Raw genomic sequence first — 16,523 nt, forward strand, 5'->3', positions numbered from 1 at the left:
CCAGACCCCGATCCAAAACTCAAGTCTGGTTGACAAAAGATCAAACTTCTTCCAATCCGCATACCTGTGCAGAAGCCGACCCCGCTGAACTGGAACGTTACATCGGTAACGATCACGCAAACCACTAACGATCTCATAAACAATTAATCGATGATCTCTTGAGCAATTGTCAACCACTTTCTAGTTACAAACATTGGCAGGAATATATCTATCAACGTTCGTTCCATCAAACAACCGACGCCCATCTACCATACCTAACTTGTGGGCAAGTCACCAGGTTCATTAAAAACCTGCGTACCAATAAGGCTATAAAGCCCTCAACCAACTCACCACCAACATTAGTGAGACCACTATGCCACAAATGTGATTTAGTGTTGATGTCTGCACCAATGAGGATTGGATTGTGACCAGAGAATCTCAGGATTTTATCCCACAACTCAAAATGATCAGCAGGGTCATGGTAATGAAAATATGAACTTGCAACATAAAGATGCAAGTGTGGAATATCCAAACAAATGACAACATGATGATAATTAGAGAGCTGTAGAAGAAAAACACAGTCTAACTCTCTTCTGCACAGAACAGTGGACATACTATTAGAATCATGAAAAAACTTTTTCCAACGAGAGAAACTTGGCAGACCACCAGAAACAATGTAAGGATGCTGCAGTAAAGCAACATCCAAATTCCTGCAAAGAGCAACCTCACCAAGCACCTGAACAATGTTTGTACTCTGTGCGTTCAACTGACCGAAACTAACAATGTAAACCTATAGAATTATAGTATATGTTAATAGCTCTCTGATAATGTAAACACTCCTTGCTGTTCACAGAACGCTCATAGTCCTTTCGAAAACGCTTGCAATTATTGCAAAGAGGACCCTCAGACCTCTTAGGATACCCCTCATACTGATGCCCTTCATTTCTACAATGTGCACAGACCACTGCCAATTGTTTACAATTCTTGCCCATATGACCATATTGGCAGCATTTGAAGTAGCGCTGGATATCTAAGTATTCTCTAACCCTGCACGAAGAAAAATCAATGAATAACCTGTCCTGATTCTTGATTCCTGATTCTTGATAGCTTGGACAAGCTATCAAGAATCTCAGGAGTAACCTCATATACACCATGATAATCCTCTGCCTCATGCCTACCCGATTTAAATAGCAACCAACACCCAGCCTTGAAAGTAGTTTCATCCATCTGAATATTCTGCTGCCTCAAATGAATCAGCATCTCATCCTCTGATAACCGCCAATCGATATCATATATGATAACTCTTGGGTGCCTCAGTCACTTTGGGGCAACTCTCATGTTAGATGTGCCAACCTCTAGAGAATCTGAAATAACCTTCACAGTCTCCTTGTCATCTGCGACAATGACCATCCTATTTTGAGTCTTTCTGATATTCTGAATCCTCAGGTTCAGCCTCTTGTCACACAGAACAACTTGAAAGTCATCCTTCATTCACTTGCTAGTCTTTGCCACAGCCCCTTCCTTTAAATGTACGAACAGGATCTCGGGTTGCCAATGAAATAAACTGGCCTCATGCTTTCCTTTAAGTACTGACTGTGACACCCGAGTAGAAGCATTAACAACCTCTTTAACCACAGGAGGCTTAGTCACAATCAACTCATAACCGTTCACCAAAGCAATCATGAACATTTTAAGTTCCTTTAATTCTTTCTCAACCACCTTACATATGGTCTTTTTACTGGTCCTACTGGGACCTTCCAAAACATGCAATGCTGCCGCATAATGTTTATAAAAAGTTCTCAAAAGAGGACTGAAGCTACCAGCATTCCCAATAGCCCCCTGGAAATCTTGAACCATAAAGTTCATATAACCACCAGCAGGACTCCTGATGGTCCAGCCCACAGCTCTTCATCACTGGACAATGAGGAAGAATCATCCTGCTGAATCTTGAATACCACGTCACCAGAAGGTCATACCTGCGTGGTCTTACTCCTGTCAGACATCTTGTTCGTATTCAAAAACTAAGTATAATAAATGAAACACTAAGTATAATAAACATAAATAAACCAGAGATACCAAAGAGCCAATGGCAGGCTAGCAACAAATCAACAAACAAGATGTCTGTTTAGCAACAAATATCCGAAACAAAATATTAATTAAAGGAATAAAACAACAGAAATAAGTAATAAAGCAACACAGACAAAAAATAAAGAATAATACAGCACAAGCCCAGTCCCAGTAAGGGTGATGAAACAAAACAACTAACCTAATGACATGTGTAGCCTGTAGGCTACCCACCAGTAAAATTCCTTAAACAATTAAAAAATTGTATAGTCACACCCTAATTTATTAGCACAAAACACAAATCCAACCCGTGCAAAAAACATCCAATAAGGATGAATGGTGTAAATTGTGAAAGTAGTAAACAAAATACAAATTTCACGGAGCCTACAAAAATATACCTAACACGTCAGTTTCACATATGGAACTTGAATGATTGTACACTAAATCATGCAATTTGGTTGTTTAACATAATTTACACTTACGAAGTTGTACATCTTTTTGAACAGTTCTTGCCATATGAGGTGGACAAGTTATACGAATTGTTTCTTTAACTACCATTTCAAGCTGTGTCATTAAATAAATATCTTCCATTGTGGCTGGTCTGTCAGAATCACCAAATATCTCTTGTAATTCACAATATACTCGATCTTGTAACTTTTGGTCCATTCCTAACATTACTAAAGCATAACTTGCTGCTACACCTGAAGTATCTGATCCCTATAAAGTAAAACACCTATTTATTACAATTTAAGAATAATCTTCTCTCTCTCTGAAAAAAGAGAAAAAAACATAGGATGTGCTTATGAACACAAGATAATATAAATATCTTAGGTATTTTTACAACAAAGTAACAAAATGTCTGAAACACAATACATAAGAATAATTTAAATCTACATAATAGAATTACAATACTACAAAGAAGGATAAAATATGCAGTATAAAGTCCATTACAATTGTAAAAAGATTTGGTGTCCTACAAATGGGGTTTATGATAGCATACTGCATTTATTCTATGATAGTAATTGTATTTCATTTTGATGTTAATAAAAAATATCATAATTAAGGTTGTAAATCTAGTCAGCCAAATAAAGTTAATTAGCAGTAATAATGATAATGATCATTTTTATTTTAAATTTAACTAAAATTTTAATTAATGGAATTAGAAATTTGATACAAGAGATTTGTGAAGAGTCAATACCATATATGAAAGAAAAAGTTTACAATAAAAATATATATCTATATAATTTATATACTTTATTGTGATTTTTAAAATCTACAATATAATAAAATAAAATTATGTTAATTACACCTATATTGCAATCTGATTTTATTCTTTGCAAAGTTCCTTCTTACTTTTTTAGAAAAATACTGCTATAATGAAAATAAAGTAGTACATAATTTTTATCAGCTATAACTATAAAATATATGAATTATGGTACAATTAGAATGTTTCACTTTGGCAGAGAACTACCATCTGATTGCTTAAAGTGCACCCTTTGCAAGATGATGGAGAAGATAATAAATAATAGACTGAAATGGCATCTGGAAAGAATTAAATTCTTCTTCCAACACCAATACGTGTTCAAAGAAAAGAGATCTACCATGGATCACCTAGTATCTATACAGACTAATGTGTGCGAGCCATCTGCCTCTAAGGAGCATCTCCTTGCAGTAACCTTAGACATTGAATAGGCCTGTGAGACAGTTTGGAAAGAGAGGATAATGCTTGTCTTACTGCAGAACGGTGTTAATGAGAATGTGTTGAATTTTGTAGCTAATTTTCTAAGCAAATGGACAATCCATGGCCGGGCTAATGAAATACTTTCAAAAGTCATTGAAATTAAAAATGGAGTTCCTCAGGGATCTGACCTAAGTGTGATGCTCTTCTTGATGGCTATTAATGGGATAGCTGATGTGATCACTTCACCAGTGAAAAAAAGTATCTTCACTGATGATATAACTATCACCTGTAGAGGCAAGAAGATTGAAACTACTAGGGAGATAATACAGAATTCATGAACTCAGTGCAAAAATGGACACAGTGTAGTGGTTTCAAATTGTCGCTAACTAAGTCAAGATTTATTGTTTTCTCTAAGACAGCAAGGCAACAAGAACATGGTCAAATTAAACTTGGGTGAAGATGAGATAAAGGGAAAAAATGAGATTAAACTTGTGACTTTTAATGAAAAGCAGGCTTTTATTAAGCCACATTAAGTACATTAAGGTCGATTATCTAAGCAGGATTAATATCCTTAAATACATATCATCTTGCAACTGGAGTGCTGACAAAATCATCATTCTGAACACTTATAGAAGCATTGTTTTGCCGAAGCTGGAATATGGATCTACTCTGTATGACTCTGTGAGAGAAAAAACAAAGGGCTTACTAGAATCCTTGCACAATACTTGACAATCAAATATTGATAGGGGAATGCCTCTATCGATATTTGATTGTGACAAATGTGTCACTATCCTTATACCAAGTATAGTAATGGAATCCTATGAATTCTCATTACATTACAGGAGGAAATACCAGGCTATCAAGTATGTGATCAGCAGGCCTGCTCAAGGCTGATGACCAGGCCCTCTTGCACTCTACAACTCAAGGGGAAGAAGTCCTTACCGCAGCCTTTCAACTTCAGACTGCTTCGCTATTTACAGAACTAGGCCTGTCTGTTCTGATAAAAGGAAATAGTATGTGATGCTCCTTGGTTGCTCACATCTCTAAAGATTAAATATTTACTGTCTGGAAGTCTTAAACAAGACCCACATTACCAATCTGCTAGGGACCAATTTAGCAAAATGATTAAAGGAGTACAATGGGTACACACTCATCTGTACAGATGGCTCTGCCTCGACCGATGGAAGTGGCTGTTGTAATACTCCCTGACAATGAGATAACATATAATCGTAGTGCCTATTCCTCTGTGTTCTTTTGCGAGGTCTACGCAATTTACTCCTTGAGAGTTATCAAGATCCGTAGTGACGACAGCTCAATGAATGTACTTGAGAGATTGAAATACAGACAATCTGAACCCATATTCAAATAATTTATGATACCCTCTCAAGAATAAACAAGACAGTGGTATTTGTATGGGTCCTGGGCCATTGTGGCATCCTCGGGAACAAACAGGCTGATGAAGCTGCCAGGAGAGCAGCAACAAATGGCCTCTGGTCAGAGTTAACATGTGAGAGCGACTTCATGAAGACAGTCCGTGTCAAACTACATACTTAGTGGATTAAGTTCTGGCTGCTAAGTTCTTCGACAGCCTTACATGGCATCCAAGAGAATGTGTTCAAGAAACCTTTTATCCCAAACAACAGAAGAGATCAAATCATCCTGACTTGGCTGAGAATTGGACACAATTTGGCTCTCCTCAGCATATCTGTGAGCCGTGGAATGTATAATGGTTTGTTTACCACTTACTCATAGATTGCCCAGTGTTCGAGTCTATTTGATAACAATTACACCTGGGTTTAGATGTGAAGTGTTTACTTAATCAGAAGAAATACATCAAAAGACTGCTACATTTTCTCTCTGATAATGGGATGAAGAACCTAATTTAGCGGTATTGCTTATGTGAGACTCCTTACGGAATACTGATGCACTGTGAAAATAGCCTAGTAGTGCTCCAATATTTATTATCCATTCATTATTCTTGTTCTAGTTTGTGTTTATTGTTTAATTATTTATGATCATGTAGTTATCTTTAAATCGCTAATGACAATTATCGTTGGTGTGACTATAAATAAACAATGGAAAAAAAAGAATGGTTTATACTATTGATTACATTCACATATTACCTATTAATGATTATTATTATTATTATTATTATTATTATTATTATTATTATTATTATTATTATTATTACATCTTTCATCCTTAATGTATTATCCTAAATAACTCTTAAAACATATAACTTACTGCAACCATTAAATCATTAATCTGTAATGCCAATTCTTCGTCTGATAGATTTTCTCGAGCACCATATTCTAACATCAAATCTAAATAGGGTTTTCTATAATTAATCTTCATTTCTGAAATAATTTAAAAAAAGAATCCATTACATATAATTTAATAATCTAATAAAAATATTAAAATTTTTTTTTTTTTAAATATAATGTTATAGTAAGTACTACTACCTATTTCTAGAATTACTGTATAAATATCACAGAGAAATATGATAAGTGATTGAAAATGCCATAAATATTAAAAAAATAAAAATTTATTTAAAGTAAATTTAGTAATGTGGTTAAAAAATAACAATTTTATAAAGCTTAACGGCCAGCTTCGTAGACGCAATGTTTACGCAGTTAGACATATTATAAACTCCTCAATATTAACCGATGCATCAAAAAATATAAAATAAAGAAATATGTAAATTTCTTGTTATTATTAGGGTAATTTGTTTAGATGAGATATAAGTAAATTAGAAAAATAGAAAATAAGTTACAATCAATACTTCCTTATTTACATAAAAATCTTCTTCAGGAGCATGTATACTTGGATATATATGTGGATGCCCCTCTAGCAGATAAGCATTGTTTCAGAAATATTACAACAATTTTAAATTTCAAATAATAAAAGAAAAAATTGAGGAATTTTTGAAAATTCTGTAATCTAGTCTTAGAAATGATTTTTAAAGGATTTCTAATAATATTCTACATGAATTTTTGCATAATTTTTTACAATACCGTTATAGACATCACTGGTTCCATTGTTATTCGATTCTTCTTTTATTAATCTTTTTCTTTTTTCAATAACCTGTAAAAAATAAAACCAGAAAAAAAGTATAAAACGTTTACTGTTAAGTAAAATACAGTAAAGTTCATTGATTATTTAATAGAAGTCTTATATTTATAATTATTGAATAGAAGTCATGATTATTATATTTTTTGTAGTTTATTTACAAAAGTATAGTAAAACATTTTTTATTATTTTCTGCTGATTAAAATAATGAAATGGTCTTCTTTCTGACTTTTTTTTTCGTTATTACAATTTATGAAACATTATACAGTTTAAACTTTGTATGTTTTTCAATAAATTATTTAATATAGATATAAATTATTTCCAAAAAGGAAAGTGTTTTAATAAATGCCATCATGTGGAGTCTGTTGTTATATTTAAATAAAGTTTTAACTCACTTAATAATCTTGTTTTCACAGTTCAATAGTTATACAGATCAGGCAGTTTACATTTTAATAAGTTTTTTTTTTAATTTACGACGGCCCTTCAAAGCTATTTGTTCAGGTTCAGGTTGTGCATGATGGAGTGGCAATGACTGTTGGTCTGTTTATACTCTTTAGGTGTGTGCTGTAATCTGTGGTATTGCGTGTTTGCTTAGTCAGCCAAGTTCTTGCACAGCTGATCCAACAGCAGCTAAGAGGTGTGAGTGACAGGAGAATCCTCCTGTCACTCACTGAATCCTCCTGAATCCTCCTGAATCAGGAATCCTCCTGAGCAATCAGAGGCTTATAAATCATAAGCCTCTGATTGCTCATGCCTCACTATGGACAGTTGACTATTTGAGTTAGTAGGTAGATAGTGAGCTTTGTTAGATTTTTATTTCTTCAAGTGTAATGTTGGAAGATAAATCTAAGAAGCAACCAAAGTCCAAATTTGTTAAGGCTGTTGAGGTCACTGAGGTAAGGACTGATGATTCATCAGCCTCCTCTGGTGATGAAGAAAGTCAGACAGGGACTTCCATCCCAGGTAAAGGAAAGTATTGAGGCTGATTTTTTGAAATCAAAAGGTAAACCTGGTGGCTCTGTGCCTTTGATGAGGGTTTTTAGTGAGCAGTTTGAGCAGCTGATGGGCTTCTGGAAAATCCCACATGTTCCTCAGCTAGTGTAAGATCAAAATTGACCCTACAATTGAAAGAAAAGTTTTTATGTCTGCATGGCAGAAGGATATAATGAGGCATTGGCTTCTAAGTCAGTCCAAATAAAGGAAGTGGTGGTTAAGAAGACTGTTCCTTTGCCAGTTACTGAGCCTCCCAAGGCCCAATGGTAATAGTATGCAGATGTTATCAAGGACAAGTGAGAGGCCAGTTTGTCTCAAAAGCAACCATTGGTCCTGTTCTTTAATATGAAAGAGGGACATACTAAAACTAGTAAAGAGATGAGGCACGAATTTCAAGTCGTTCTTCGATCAAAGAAGTTGAACCTCAGAATTCAAAGCATAAGAGATTCTAAGAAGGGGCTTGTTGTGGTTGCTGATAACAAGGAGACATTTAAAATTATACTGAATTTACTAAAGATCGAGAAAAATGATATGAGAGCCAATTCAAAAAGAAAGAGGCCATCTGAAAATGATAGTTTACAATATTGACCAGCGTCTAGTTGAGGATGAGGTGATGTCATTAGAGAGTAGAATATCCCGTTGGACGAGGCTGAATTTAAGTTAGAGTGTCAGTTTTTATTTAAAACAGTGCAATCCAGGGTGCTACCACTGGATGTTAGAGGTGGGTCCTTCTTTGTTAAAGACCTTCTTTGCTGAAGGGAGGCTGTTCATTGATTTTGCTTCTTGCAGAGTTAAATAGTACGTCAATGTTCAGCGGTGTTGTTGATTGTCGCAGGGCTAAGTTCTGTGATCTGCACGTTATCTGTGCCCACTGCTGTGAGAAGAGAGATAGCGCGAAGACTGTCCAAAAAAGGCTGACCCTCCATTGTGAATAAATTTTAAAAGGTTGAGGAAAGATCACAAGCACTCTGTTGATAGCAAGGAGTGTGGATCATATTTGAGAGTTGTCGAGATGTATTTTAATTCTCTTGATGGTTAGTTTTAGCCAGTTGAATGTACAGGGTGCCTATATTGTTCAAATGAAGTTAGGTGAAGTGACCTTATTTGGTAAATTAGATGTTGTTTTGTTGCAGCACCCATATTTTACATCTGGTGACCTGCCGGGTTTTGCGGGATGGAAGCAATTTTATTGGGGTTCTGTCAGCATGTCTGCTGTTTTGTACAGAAGAGAAATAAGTTGTGTCTTCTTGCAGCAACTCTCTAACAAACATGTTGTTTGGTTAGGGTTGATATTCAGAATTTACATCTCTGTGTTGTAAGTTCTTATTTCTAGTATCAGGATCCTGCTAAGCGTCATCTTGAGGTCTGGGAGAAAATTATTCAGTTTTCAGAGCATAGTTGTATTTTTATTGATACCGATGTTAATGCTAAATCTCTTATGTGGCAAAGTGATTATACCGATCAGGGTGGTGAAGCAGTTGAAGGTTTAGTCATCCAACATGACATGATTTTTAATGTTTCTGGTGAACATCTATCATACGCTGTTATGGTGGACAGTTGGAGGCAATTTGCTGACATCAATATTAATGTCACGTTTGGAAGATACATTCCCACATGTGTCTGTGGTTGGAAGATTGTCAATGATTACTCTAGCGACCATCGATTTATTGTCTTCGAGATCACTGGTGGCCTGAGTAATGGTTATAGGTATAATTTCCCAGTTCAGCAGGGGCGTTTTTTGCACAGGAAAGCCAATTGGCAGAGGTTTGTCACATTTTTTCGGCCAGGTTCTGTGTCTTGGACAGGAGTCTGGATGGCCTTGATCTTGAGGACCTGGCAGGTTATCAGCAGATTTCATTGATGTCGCTGAGCATTCCATTCCTCGCAGTTCAGGTTGCGAGAGGGTAGATGAGGGAACTGACTGAGCTGAAGTCATCTGTTCTCCATTTATGAAGATCCTCTCAAACTGAGAGTGATCCCAAGCCGCGAGCAGATTTGGCTTCGAGGTATAAGGAGCTCAGATGTTGTTACTATTCACAAGGTAAGGCAGGCCAAACGTGAATTTCAGTGTTCCTTTGTTCAGGAACAAGGTAACAAAGACCCATAGGAAGTTGTTTACCTAATGCTAGGACGTAAACGAAAGAAGGACATTCTTCTAGAAGGGAATAGTTAAATTGTTGTTTAAGCGTGGCGGCAAGGATCTCACTGTTAGTTCTTCATATCAGCCTGTTACGTTATTGCCAGTTATTGGTAAGGTCTTCAAGAAGATACTATATCTCTTTATTAATGAGGTTGACATCGTAACGGTTATTGGTGGAGGATCAGTATGACTTTCATCCTGGTAAGGGAACAGAAGATGCTATTTTACAAGTTTAAGCATTGTCAAGAATAGTAGTTCTGGGTATGTTGTGGAGATTTTCCTTGTCATATCTGGGGCATTTAACATGATAGCCTTCTGCTTTATTTCAATTAAAGTACCAAAAATTAAATGCATGTAATGAATAGCTACTTTGGGCATCGAGACGTTCTATTTTATGATGGTGGCTACGAAGTGGAGAAGACACTGTCTAAGGGTTATCCCCAAGACAGTGTGATGGGCCCCTTATTGTGGGTTATGGAGTTTGACTTTTGATGTGGCTGTCGCATTGTCGCTTACGCCAATGACGGGCTGCTGCAGCTCGAAGGATGTTCATGGAATGAGGTTGAACTCTACGCCTCTTGGGCATGTAGGATTCTTGAGCTGTGGAGCCGTCAACATAAGATGGTATTCAGCCCAGATAAAACCAAAATGATGTAGCTTAAGGGCCGTTTGGCTGTGACTTAGCAGGTCCGTGTTTCAATGTCAGCTCATCGAATTCGATATGTCCAGGTTTAGAATTACCTTGGTGGTGCTCCTTGATGAAAATTCTAGTTTTAAGTTTTATTTAATGTATGTCACAAAGAAGGCCAGTAGTGTCTTCTTTGATGTAGTTAATCCGGATTTGGTTCTGAATTTTAAGATTATGAGTATTCTCTATAAGGGTGTGTGAGGCAATTATGTTGTATGCCCGCATCTGTTTGAGCAGATAGGCTAAAATTTAAAACTTACTGGGACATTTTGTTGAGGGCCCAGCGCCTTTTGTTGTTAATGATGACAGGTGGTTATCATACAATTTCTCATGATTGCTGGAATAAAGCCTATTGATGTCTTGTGCTTGAGTGTCAACAACGCTATTTCACAAATAAGTTGGGTCAACTAACTTCTGCTAGAATTAAAAAGATTGAGAATGATGGATTCTGAATCTTTTGAGAATCCATCAAAAGTGTGTGGCAGAATAGGTGGAATGCGACGGCAGATGTGTGTTACTCCCATGGTCTTTTCCTTGATGTGAGGAGTCTGCGGGGCGCCTCTTAGATGTTTTCCAACAAGTATATAAAGCAGTTTCTGTTGGGCCATGGTGCTTTTAGTGATAGGTTTGCCTGTTTCGGTCTGGCTGATTTGGGTCTGTCTCCGTAGTGTGGCATATTAGATGATGCCTTTCATGATTTATATGTATTTCATCGGTATGATGATGAAAGACTAGAGGTAAAGGAAAGATTAGAGGTAGTGAGGTAGCTCAGGGATATTGGGTCTACTTTTAGATTTAAATGTTAACAACTGGAAAAGCCGGGCTGAATGGTCAATTGCGGAGAGCGTCATGAAATATATGGTTCTTCAGTGAATTTGTGGAAGGCATGTAGGATGGGAAGCTCAATTTATCTGGGTGGTTAGGGATTGCTTGAGCGTTCTCTTGTCGTCAATATAGGCTGCTCCATAGTTTTTGTTCTGTTATTTCATGATATTGTTAATTTTATTTCATTGGTAGGACTATAGCACAAAATTTAAATATTTTATTTCTACTCAGTTCTGTTCATTTGAATAATTTGTTTTTGGTTTTGTTTTATGTTTATTGATAGTACATTCTTAGATAGATGGAAATGTCATTCGTGACATTTACAATGGTGGCATCCTGACGGAGGCCAAGCTGTTAACTGAGACATGTTATTCAGTCTGTGGGTTCAGAAGATGACTTCTGGTAAAGCCCATCAGGGCTAGGTACAGAGGGGGTGATGTGGCAATTGGAATCGTCACATGGCAGGATCTTCCCCTTTGAGTCAGGATGTACTTATTTTCTTAGTTTTTATCTTTTAAATTTCCTTTTATTCTATAGTAAAATAATAGTATGCAAATTTTTATTATTTTAAAAATACCTATTTTCATTGTAAAATAAAATTTTATGCAAGTAGGAATCATGACCATTAATTGAAAGTGATCGAAAATGAGATACAAGTCTCTTGTGAAACTGGCATTGCCTTTCTCAAAAAAAGAAGCATTTCATGCCAGACTTATTAAGAAAATAAAAGGTAATGTGGTTTCCTTTTGCTCTCTTTCAAAGCTAAACATATTGTTGTACATTGGCATATTGAAATCCAGGAGATGTTCAGCTCTGCAACAGATGTGTTAACTCTGTTCACTTCAGAGACTAGCTGTGTAATTAACATCATTAAAGAAATCAACTCTAACTAGTGCCACCTGAATCTCATATGTTTTACATGTGTCACATAAGAAAGACTGAGAGATAATGAATGTAAAGCAACAAATTAATGTACCCCATATATTGAGAAACAATGCATTTTATACATTTCCTCTAATCAGAAAAAAATAAAGTTATTTAGCTGAGAATTAGGCAACTATAAAAAACCTGAATAAAAGATAATTTAAGTCACATCATTGTTATTGAATTACAGTTATTAGATGGATCTCGGTAACTATAATGTTATTGTCACAGGATCAATGAATGTGTATTATAGACAGGGTAAATTTATAAGAAAAGTGGTACCAGTTGACATCTACACTTAAGAAAAGATGTATGAAACAATTAATCTTATAAATCACTGAAATGCAGTTCTACTTTCATATATTATCTTACACAACTATTGCTACATTCTGGTTTATAAATACGAGTAGTCTTGTATTATTTTTAATGATTAAAGTTTTACCTCAGTTAAGTGTTACCTTTTTATGTTTTGTCTACTTTTTAGTAGTTATAGCTTTGTTAAATTTTTAATTGTTATTAGAAGATATTTGATCACAAATAAAATTGGGAAACATCTCACACTTCATGGTCATACACTTGGGTTTTAAGAAAGATTTTGTTTTAAAAATAACAATACATAAACAATTAAATTAAACATATGTGTGCATGCAAACACACACACACACACACACACACACACACACACACACATGTGCACACATTTAAAAATTCATTTTTTAGCACTTGACAGACTGTGCCCTCCTGATAAAAGCCTAAGGTACATTCTTAGATGACAAAGTACAAAGAGGTTTCTTGTTCATGAAAGAAAGTATGAGATACAGCACCTAGAATGGCTGGTTTATTATATATATATACAGGTGATTCAAAGAAACGGGAAATTTTGAAAGTTGTGTTGGTAGCCATGGGCGATTGTTACCAGTTGATAAGTGGCGCCAGCCTCTCTAACCTAACCTGCCATTTAGTTGTCATGGATCCTTGGAGTGGTGCGCAACGTGCATTTGCTATCAAAGCGTTTTACAAAAACAATGACAGTGTGGAGGGAGCGCGTAGAGAATTTCGCCGTCATTTTAATCTGGGGCGGCACGACCGTGTTCCATCAGAACATGCAATTAAAACACGGATATCTAATTTTGAGGAAACCGGTTCGGCAATGAAAAGGAAACCTCCAGGCCGTGAGCGAACCGTCCGTACACCACAGAATGTTCAAGCTTTACAAGATGCTGTTACACGAAGTCCACATCGGTCAATCAGTCGTCTCTCAGCATATTTACAATCGCATATTCAAGTGTTCGAAGAATGTTAGTGAAGGACTTGCAATACCATCCGTACAAGTTGCAGATCGTCCAGGAACTGAAACCTAACGATGCAGTTGTGCGAGCACAATTCTGTAATGTAATGCTTCAGAAGATAAACGATAACGAAGAGTTTGTTCACGAACTGTGGATGGCAGACGAAGCGCATTTCCACCTCAGTGGATTTGTTAACAAGCAAAATTTCAGATACTGGGCACAAGAAAATCCTACGCAGCTATACCAGCGTCCGTTGCACAGCCAGAAAGTGACCGTGTGGTGTGCTATGTCATCTTACGGTGTTATAGGCCCTTATGTTTTTTGAGGATGACAACGGTCTTGCGATTACAGTGACGTCGGCTCGTTACGTTGCCGTGCTTGAAACCTTTGTTGTGGAACAACAAAAGAAATTTTCACTGATTCTTAACACAGCCTGGTTTCAACAAGACGGAGCAACGTCACATACTGCACGAATATCGATGGCAGCTGTACGCCGATTGTTTGGACAACGTGTCATTTCACGAAATGGTGACATTAGATGCCTTCCATATCGCCTGATCTCTCAGCTTGCGATTAATTTTTGTGGAGTTCACCCTAAAAGCAAAGTGTTCCACAGTAGACCTGCTACAATGGAAGAACTGAAGGCAACGATCCGAGAAGCAATTGCGGAAATTCCAGTTGAGATGTTACGTCAAACCATGAACAATTTAACGAAGAGACTTCGTGAGTTTACGTAGAAGAGGAGGTCACCTGCAAGATGTCATCTTTAAAATATAAACTAAAATGTATGTATTCTAAAATGGCAACATTTGTACAATTATATGAAATAAAATTCATTTTCTAAAAAAAAAATTTCATTAGCGTTATTTAATTTAAAAATTTCCCGTTTCTTTGAATCATTCTGTATAAACCAGTTAAAGTTATATAAACCAATTATATACCTTCTAAACCAGTTAGGTTAAGTGATAACCTTGTTATCATTTAAGTGAAATTGCATTATGTTAATTAAATTATATCTTAGTTTTTTATTATGCATTTCAAATGATTTGGAGAAGAAAATTATCTTATTATCTATTAAGCTTACCCAAACTGTAAAAGCAAAAAAGTTCATGTCAAAGTATCAAAAGATCTGTTGTGATTTTTTTTTATTAATTTTTGAAAATTTAGATTATAACTATCTGAATTTTTATAGTTTTCATGCAATTTTTATGCATTATAATAATGTCTCATTCACATGTAGTATATATATATATATATATTTTTTTTTTACACTACCTCAATGTACTGTACTCAATTGTACATATTCTAATGAAGAAGATGAAATGAATGAAACAATATTTGAAAAAATACTGGACTTACTGGGACTTGAACCTGAAACCAAATGATCTAGAAGGCAACACACTGACTATTAAACCATTTGACCAGCTTTGTTTATTGTAATAACTAAAAATTTATTCTTATATCGGTAAAGAATAAGAAATTAACACAGCCCTTTAGGTTTCCTATGTTAAATTCATAACATTTCACTTAGATGTATAAACAATGTCTTTTTTTCAAAAAATAGTTAACATTAAATTTAAAATAAAAATGATTTACACCATTACGTACATACCAATTTAATAAAATCCAGAATTTTTTTCACTAACTTATCTCTTTCTCTTCCAAGTTTTGTCCTATCAAAAATTAAATTTGGGTAAAGCCATATTTTTGATACTCTCTGCATAATAATTTCTGATAAACTGCAAAAAAAAAAACAAATTTCATTATAAAAGAGTTTGCATTCAATATTTTAAAAATAAGTATATCTTTTATAGTTTGTTTGATCCATTTTATATATTTTCTGTTCGTATAAATTGAGAAAGCTTTTACTAATTCACTAAACTCTCATCACCCAGATTGCTAGAAAACTGAAATTTTGTGTAGTTTTGTTAAGAGTTCTTTGTGGAAAGTAGATAAAAAAAGCTGGGAAACTATTGCATCAATTTCCCAGCTATTAATAATAAAAATTATTTTATTTTATATATTTTTAGAGTAATAAATTGTATTTATTAGAAATTTTTATGTTTGTTAGTCTCTTAATATCCTTGTTGAACCACAAACATGCGTCAATATTTTTTAGAGGTGAGGAAGACATTTTAAGAAATATCTTTGTAATAATATTCATATATAGGTTAAACTCAACAAATTTGCTTAAGTAAAATTTTCTCTGAATCTAGCACTCTCTTTAATAAAGGAAAAAATAACAAAAAGAAACTTCAAAAAATCTTTTTGCATTTTATATCCAGGGTCTATAATTTATTAAAAAGAATTGCAGACATTTTTAATAGCTTTATATGTTTAGCTTTTTGAACTTTTATAAGAAACTGGCAGACCCAGAAATGCTTCGCTATTGCTAGATTTGGGTATATATGTATATATATATATATATATATATATATATATATATATATATATATATATATTAAATGAATACAATTGAAAGTTTGGTAAAACATTAAAAAGATTAACATTACGGAACTTCATAAAATTTAACCTTTCACTTTATCTCTTTCCCTATTTCCCTTCTTCCCTTTCAACTTTTTTCTCTTTTTACCTTTTCCCTTCTTCTCTTTTTCCCTATTTCCGTGTTCTTTATTCTTTTCCCCATTTCCCCTCTTTCCTTTTAAATCGGACCAGTAGCGTAAATCGGTGTAGTAGTTTTTTAGTCTATAGAGGACACATACACATTGCCTTTTATATCTATAGAAGAAGAAAGTCTTTGTATATTTGTTTCTTACTTTCATAAATATCTCGACACCAGTGCCACCTAGCGGGTATAGTTTTTGCAAAAATTATTTTTTCGCATAACTAATATGTATTCTGAATATGAGC

At 34.9% G+C, this 16,523-nt stretch overlaps 1 protein-coding gene across 1 annotated transcript in view; it reads right to left on the reverse strand.

The window, feature by feature from the left end:
- The window catches only part of LOC142330705 (cytochrome P450 4C1-like), a 39,663-nt gene that overhangs the window by 9,118 nt on the left and 14,022 nt on the right, over positions 1–16,523 (reverse strand). Inside the window, exons 6-11 of the mRNA XM_075376151.1 lie at positions 15,265–15,391; positions 14,737–14,741; positions 10,875–10,996; positions 5,969–6,081; positions 2,526–2,760; positions 65–84 (exon numbers count right to left, since the gene is read on the reverse strand). Of these exons, the coding sequence (XP_075232266.1) occupies positions 65–84; positions 2,526–2,760; positions 5,969–6,081; positions 10,875–10,996; positions 14,737–14,741; positions 15,265–15,391 (622 nt within the window). The remainder of the gene's footprint in view (positions 1–64; positions 85–2,525; positions 2,761–5,968; positions 6,082–10,874; positions 10,997–14,736; positions 14,742–15,264; positions 15,392–16,523) is intronic.

Source organism: Lycorma delicatula, chromosome 9, assembly GCF_047948215.1.
Source record: "Lycorma delicatula isolate Av1 chromosome 9, ASM4794821v1, whole genome shotgun sequence".
In the NCBI taxonomy this organism is placed as follows: Eukaryota; Metazoa; Arthropoda; class Insecta; order Hemiptera; family Fulgoridae; genus Lycorma; species Lycorma delicatula.